General features: G+C 39.7%; 1 protein-coding gene across 1 annotated transcript; it reads right to left on the bottom strand.

The window, feature by feature from the left end:
* Window positions 1-1030: 1030 nt before the first annotated feature.
* Window positions 1031-7414, bottom strand: LOC147618522 (uncharacterized). The gene is made up of 4 exons (XM_086775259.1): window positions 5291-7414; window positions 4938-5003; window positions 4787-4852; window positions 1031-1177 (listed from the first exon to the last, which is right to left on the bottom strand). The coding sequence occupies exons 1-4, from the start codon at window positions 7208-7210 to the stop codon at window positions 1031-1033; spliced, it is 2199 nt and encodes a 732-aa protein (XP_086631385.1). The 5' UTR covers window positions 7211-7414.
* Between the last annotated feature and the right edge of the window lie 205 nt (window positions 7415-7619).

Raw genomic sequence — 7619 nt, 5'->3', positions numbered from 1 at the left:
TTGAGTAACTTATTCACAACTTGGTCAAGTACAAGATGTGATGGTTCATGAACATGCTTGTATTTGTTCTTTTCATTATATTCGTCAGTTCTCTCGTACACCTAGGGGCTATGGATCAACAAATTCAACAATGCATTTCACGTTAACATCTTCTTTTTCAAACAAAAGCATAGAAAGCACACTACCAAACCTCTCTCTCTCTCTCTCTCTCTCTCTCTCTCTCTCTCTCTCTCACACACACACACACCCACCCACCCACCCACCCACCATAATTTAAGGGGAAGAGACCGCTAGGGAGTGGGCATCCCAATACCAACTACGTTACACCTCGGCACTTGAAAGACTTGTAACCACAAGCTATCTATTGAGAGGCTTTAGTCTTTTCCACTAGGATACATGGATAGAGTTGAGTTTATCATTTCCTTGTGTCAAAGACAAGAGGATGCTTCACTTCTATTACAAGCTAAGGTATTCATATGACAAGTTATGACTAGGGGTTTTGCTACTTGTGTCATAAAAGGATACCCTAAGGGCACTTGTCTGTTCTACACATCATTTTGTCATCCAATGGCCTAGATTTTACTTCCAAGGTATGGTCTAGGGTCACATATTCTATGGTTGTTCATGATAGGGTGTTTACATGAAGTCCTCATGATATATGAACTTCATTTATTTCAATGGATTGGCTTCATATGGCTGACTAGGAATGCTTCCATTTTTTATTCACAACCAAGGATTCAAGGTCATAGGTGAAGGTATCATTGTTATGGTAGATATCTTCTTTAGTTTCCACTCAACATGATTCATGACTTGGAGGTATTCATTTTCCAAATCTCTGTGATGCTCAAGATTCCATGGAGAAAGTTGATTTTCTATGATGCTTTAAAGACCAACCGGAGTGGAGGTTGGAGTATTTTAAAAAGCGTAAGGATGCCATTAAAGAATACGCCAGAGCTCCGCGAGAAATGCGGATTGATCCCACCTTTTGCCCAACTCCACGAATGCATTCTTGGGAGGCTTTTGCATGATTCTATGCTTCCAACCCAAATGCAATGAATTGGCCTGTCTTGCCAACACCTTCAGAAGGCCAACCGATCACGGAAACCTGGTTCCTGGAGGCTTGAACAAGTATGGAAGCCAAGTTCAAAGACATCCCAGATCTCAGCTGCCAGATGCTCTGTAAATTCATGAGACCATTCAAGGCATGCTTAGAGACTTTCAAGGATGTGGAGAAAGAGAGAACGGATTGGCAAAGGTACGCAGACCCCGACAGAGGCCTGGCTTTTGATTTTGCCATAGGACCAGAAGAGCACCAGCAATGGGGATATTTTGCCAGACTGCAGGATCTCCAGTCCCACTTCATGAATACATGGGAGGAGATGTCTGTAGCAGAATTCTTACCCTCTCTCAACAGAATATTCAACCCTTTCACCCAACCACTCATCACCCGATTCCTGGCATTTAGAAGCACAAATGGAAACTATGATGCCACGGCTCCATTACACCATTGACGAAGTCCGACTGGGGCGGGAGATCTTCGACAGACTACGACCGCCAAGGCCTTCGTGAGGACACTCAGGACGAGGCAGGGGGGAGTGATCCGAGGATTTTGAAAGGGTCTGTTATGGAAACATAAATTGATATTTAGAGTAACATTACAAATCAAGGATGCTACCTTTTCCTTGGGTTTTCTTTGTAAATTTCAGGATGTATCTTCATCATTATATTGGAAGGGAGCAAACAAATACACTGGAAATGCTTTGTCACTTAACCTTCTTTGGTGGTCTCCTTGTATGTCTAACCTTCAGTTTGATATTAAGATTGCAATATGTTTTAATAATAAGGGCCTTGTTTCTTGGGCTTATTTGTGGGATGGATAGTTGATTGGATGGAGGTCGGTTACTCAGCTGGTTACTCAGCTAAAAGTAATGTTTGGTATTAAACCATAGACTTTGCCTTTGATACAAAGTGTTTTAGATTTGGTGTTTAGTTGATCCATCTCTCATGTTGTGGATGACACCTGTTTCTTGTCTGATTGGGTTTGGCCTTATGATTCTTGATTCTTAGAGCCAATCACTAAGAATATATATGCAAAATTGTAAGCTTAACAAGGTATGTAAAAAAGATTGGTCTCATTATTGGTGGTCCCATGTACTATATTGTCTATGGTTTCCTCCAACCCCTATGGAATATGAAGTGTTTATGTGGAAATTATGTTGGGTTCCCTTCCTACTACCTCTAAATTAGCCTCGATGAATATGCATTCGGGTTTGTGTGGGGCTTGTTTTACTCAAATTAAAAGCATACCACATTTGTTTGGCTATTGCTATTATTTGTCTAGCATGTGGAGAAAGTTTTTAAATCAATGAAATGGATTCTAGATAACCATGTTAGAAATCTCAGGCTTTATATGGATTTCAGAATGTTGAATATGACTATACATTTCTCTTGTTTAGATATCATTTTTTAAGATAAATATGGTTGAAAACAAATCTTAGAGTATTTCAAAAAGATACCATGGTACTAAATAAATTTTGGATAAATTTGGTTAAAAAGAAATCTTAGAGTATTTCAAAAAGCTACCACGTTGCTAGATATTTCTATCATGCTGAAGATTACGGTAGTTGGTTGGTTTATGTTTTATGATGCTAATCATGCTAGGGATGGGCCCTTGTCTAAATGGCATTTACTGAAGGCAACAATTCACTCACTGGCCCTTAGTTGAAGATGCGAGTTGGTTTATTTCAAGACAACACAAAAGCTTTGACAGTTGGTTTTATGCGTCAGTGGATACAACAACTATGTTTGAAGCTGCAAGAGCTCCAGGTAAGGGAGCTTTGTATTATTCTTGTGTTGTAGATCTGTATGGTGGTGTTATATGTTGTCCTTGGGGATTGCATGGAAGGTGGAGCTGTTATGCAAGTATAGTGTATGTGGGATGACCTTCAGTATGTATTTATGCATTCTTATTCTATGTCTTGGGAGCAAGCGTCCTTTTGTGCCCATTAGGGGTTGTTGGATATGAATGCATTTGTGAAGAAAGAATGGCTTAACGTGACCCCTACAATTGTGTATGTGGAATATAATGGTAAAATATACTTTTTCCCTTAAAGGATTTTCATGGTGTTCTCAGGTGAATCAGGTTGAATACGGAGGATCTATATGTTTGGAAGGACAACGATTTCTTTTGGATGATACAGGAGAATTTCTGACTCCGACATCTCCCTTTTTCTTTCTAGAGGTTGAGTTTATGGATGATAGTGGATGCTTACATATGCACCTGGATGATGTTGTTATGATATCCCCCTTTTTTTGGGATGAGGGATATGTCTCTCAAAGCACTATAGATATGGATTCTGAATCCTAGGAGGGTTTTTTTTGCAGCTATCTAGTCTAGACCTGCTGCGTCTCCTTTCATGTAGGATGTGTGTGTTGCTGATGTTGATGGTTTTGTGTAGGTTTGATTCATAGTTAGGGGTTTGCATTCGCCGGCTTTGATGCCCTGTTGTTCCCCCCTTTCACTGTCCTTTCCCTGTATATATATGCGGCAGTTCTTGTAATTATTTACTTTTTTTAAATACAATGGACTGTTTCAATTAAAAATAAAAAGAGAGTTTGATGGGTGTGGATTTGAGTATAAGAGAGTGCTTTGTGAGCAGTTGCAAGGCGACGTGGGCCTATGTGGCCAGCTGCTTCAAGAGAAGAGGACTCTGAGATCAAAGCAGAGGTGAGCTAAGCAAGAGGAAATGGGTGTTTTCTAGCGTGTAACCGTGAGGTTATGTGCCAAGCTGCTACGGGGAGAGAGACTCTGCTCGAGAAGCGCAAGTGTTCAGGGCTAATTACGGATAGTCGCCAAGGTGGCGCGATACTATGGATAGTTGCCAAGGTGGGCCCGATACAAGGCTGCGACATAGAGAATTGAAGGACTTGTGAGGAGCTGTAGACGGATATCGAAAAAGCCAAAGTCGGAGAGCTGTATGCTGGAGTTGAAGAGTTCCCATGAGGCCAATAGTGGGAGAGGGCCGATGATAGATTACAAGCTTGTATGGTTGTCGCATGGTAGGATGACGGACTCGCTTCACTTTTTGACTTGGTTTAAGAGCCGAATGCTCTATCAACCAATCTAACACTGTTGGTTGACGTAGAGGTGAAGCCTATTGTATATATTATGTTTAAAATGGGTTTTGTTTTTAAAAACGGGCGTCGGGACCTGTCGGAGCCAAATGTGACGGCCTTGTGGGTCCCGGCCTGATTGCCATGCTATGAATAAAAGAAGCATGGAAGCTTGTAATGTATCCATAGCCATAGTGGGAGGTGGACCTGTGTAGTAGATACAGGGAGGATAATCGAGCGGCTTGTGCGGTGGCAATTTAACTTGCAAGAGAAAAGGCTGGTAGCCGAAAGAGAATTCAATAGAAGAGGAGTGGATGGCTTGACAGCTACAGAATATATCTTGCACATATGCATTGGATCCGTCCAGTGGGTGAGCTTTGCTGACATAAGCAACTCCGTTCGGCCAAACCTTGAAAATACATACAAATGCATGAACGGACCCGAATGAAAGTTCTTGATCCCAGGGCTCGGGAAAACCTACAAAGTGAACCAGCAAAATATCCCCCTTGACCAAAGATGAACAGGCTTTGCCAAATTTGGACAAGCTTGATCCTCTTCAAACTGAATTGAACCGGAAATTTTCCTTTTCGACAAATCTATCGCTATTTCATTCAAAAATAGAATCTTGTTCTTTCTCATATTCAAATTTTGCATAAATAAAAAGACGACATACATGGTAAATCGTTGCAAGCTTTGAGTAGGTTGACAAAGTTTGCATTTGACATCGAGCACGATGTAGCTGCACATAAATGATATCATCATTACACATATTCAAAACATTATAGTCTCACTCAAAGCTCAAAACACCAAAACCTCAACCATACCTTCAATGTGCCATGAAATATGACAACACACATGGTCATTGTAGACAAAAAAGCATCATCCATGATCTGCAAAACATCCTTCTCACATCACGATCTATGCTCAAAATGATAAAAAAATATATATTATTGAACACGTGAGGACATACAAGGAGAGAGTTGGGGAATTGAACCCTGTCACCATTTTGAATGGCTACACCAAGCCCTCTTGGGGGAGTGGATAAAGTGCATGCACTTCATCCACTCCCATAACAAGTTAGTAGGTGAATATGGAAAAAAAAGTGATCAAAAGAAATGATTAAGCTACAAAAAGCGTACCTTCATCATTGGATGATTAAACTGCAAATACCTTGCACCGTGTAGAGATGTCTATGAGCCTTTGCTCCCCATAAAACCATACTCTCCTCCAACTCTGAGTCACATAGCTTGGAGGGTCCTTCAATATTGATCTTCATAATAGCATCCAAGGTCCGTAACTCCATGCTATTACGCAACTTGGTCTTTATAAGTGTGCGTGTGCTAAAACCTCTTTCACAAATAGCATTACTTGAACATTGAACTAAAGCAATTTGACACAGAGTTAGAACATTAGGATAAGAGTCTCGCCACATTGGATTACATGCTATTGCAGCTGTAACATCAGGAAGACTGTAGCGTACCCAACTAATTGAAGCTTGCTGTTTAAAAGACCGAAACTCACTAATAAAATCATCTTCATCAATGATAGAAGAAAAATTCATTACCTCCAAAGACTTTTCCTTACCATAGAACGAGGCTATTTCTTGAGCCTCAAACTTACCATAGTCCTTGAGCATCTTCTCTAGAAGAGGATGTTGTGCAGGCACTAGTACTCGTAATCTGCTTAATATTGTATTGTCTGCAAAACGTGCTTCAAGGTTAGCAATAATTTCTTTCGAAAAAGATACCTGAAAGGCAAGGGCTGATGCTAGATCTACTCCAAGTATGTCCCTATCTATCTTGATGTCAAAAAACATGCTGCCATGAAGAGCTCCTCGCAATGTAAACAAGTGACCCTTCTCAGGTCCATGATCCGGTAAAAATGCAAAACCATCAATGTCACAAGTAAGAGCGTTACAATCAACATCAGGAGGATCAATATAATATTGCCGAATTAAATTGATCTCCTTTTGGATAACATCATGGATTGTAGTCACATCTACAAACTCTTTTTGAAATATCTTACTCACAATAGCCATACCTTTTAAAATATCCGCTAAAAAATGAAGACAATAGATAATTTCAAACCTGGAAATTTCTGCAAATATACTCGGAGCATTTTCCTTGGTTTCCACAAGAATAGCATCAAGAGAAGAACACACCTTGCTCATAGCCGACGATCGGCTCAACCACCTAACATCAAATGTGTGTTCCATCTTCAAGATAGGACAAGCAAGCTCCTCTTGTATGATCCTTAGCTCTTCCAATCTTTTGCCACTTGCATTGAAATAATGGGCAATGGAATTCACCAATTTTTCTATTTTCTTGGAAATCTCCAAATTCTTCGCTACAGAAGACACAGCCAAAGCTGTCCTATGAGCAACACAATGAATGGATGTCAAGTATGGATTAACATGTTTTTTAAGAAGTGTGGCGACACCATTCTCCTTTCCTGTCATTGTACTACAGCCATCAGACCCAAAAGCAATTAGCTTCGTTAGATCAAACTTACTTCTTTTTAGCTCTGAAAGAATGGTGTTAAAAATGGTCTTTGCACTCCCATCACTCACACGAATAATACCATAAAAAGAATAGGCAGGAATACAATCATCAATAAGATAAGACAAATAAATAATCAAGTGTCCATGCTTGGAAATATCAGTTGATTCATCTACAAGAACACCAAAAAACGGACTTCGAAACACTTTCTTCAATGTGGTGTTCATCAAACACTTACCAATACAAAATACCATCTCTGCGCAAGCCTTGTCATCATTATACAAGGATGTTGAGAATGGCACACGACAATCCTGTAAAAGACTAATCATATCTGGAAAACCAACAAAAGCATATCTCTTTTTTGCCATATGATAGGCAACTTTAAAGAGAGTTGTCAATGCCTCATCTTTAAAATTTTCAACCTTTTTCATGCTAGTTTGAATAGTTTCCTTCCCTTCAAGTAGAACTGCTTCCATAGAATGTGCATGACAAAGTGTTCTACAATGTGCTTTTAAATTACTAAACTTAAAATTAATGGAACCATCCTTTGAATATGCACTATGGTGATGGGGATACTTTAAACAAAACTTACAGTACATCTTAGCTTTCTCCTCGTCGTAGACAAGCCAATCAAATGTTTGAAGCCAACTCTCCTGGAAAGCTGCTCTTGCTTCTATTCTCCTTTGAAGCTCTAATCTCTCTGGCAAAGACAAACTAGACAACACCTCATCAGTAGTACTTGCTTTAGATGAATTAGTATTCTGACTTTGTACATCACCTTTCTTTTTTTTGCCATTAACCTTTGAAGCCATCCGACCAGCCCACTGGAGAAGCGTACCTTGCCTTTTTTTGTTATCTTTCATACCTTGTCTTTTACTGGTTTCAACATTGTTGGGCTCCATTGACACAAAGCCACTATAACAAACAAATCAGCTTACATGTTTAAACTTCCCATGCTATAAACTCAATCGCAAAAAACTATCAAATATTATACCAAGAACTTTAGAA

This window comes from Cibotium barometz, chromosome 35 (genome assembly GCF_041138505.1).
Source record: "Cibotium barometz isolate CiBa-2024 chromosome 35, ASM4113850v1, whole genome shotgun sequence".
Lineage (NCBI taxonomy): Eukaryota > Viridiplantae > Streptophyta > Polypodiopsida > Cyatheales > Cibotiaceae > Cibotium > Cibotium barometz.
This window is presented reverse-complemented; position numbering and strand designations above follow the sequence as displayed.

What these genes read in the sequence shown, in the direction of transcription:
- LOC147618522 (XM_086775259.1), bottom strand. Translation starts at nt 7,210, where the DNA reads ATGTACTGTAAGTTTTGTTTAAAGTATCCCCATCACCATAGTGCATAT. An exon ending in CTCATAGACATCTCTACACG is followed by an intron (nt 5,004 to 5,290) that starts GTGCAAGGTATT and finishes GATGTTTTGCAG; the next exon opens with ATCATGGATGATGCTTTTTT. An exon ending in AGCTTGCAACGATTTACCAT is followed by an intron (nt 1,178 to 4,786) that starts GTATGTCGTCTT and finishes ATGAATTTACAG; the next exon opens with AGCATCTGGCAGCTGAGATC.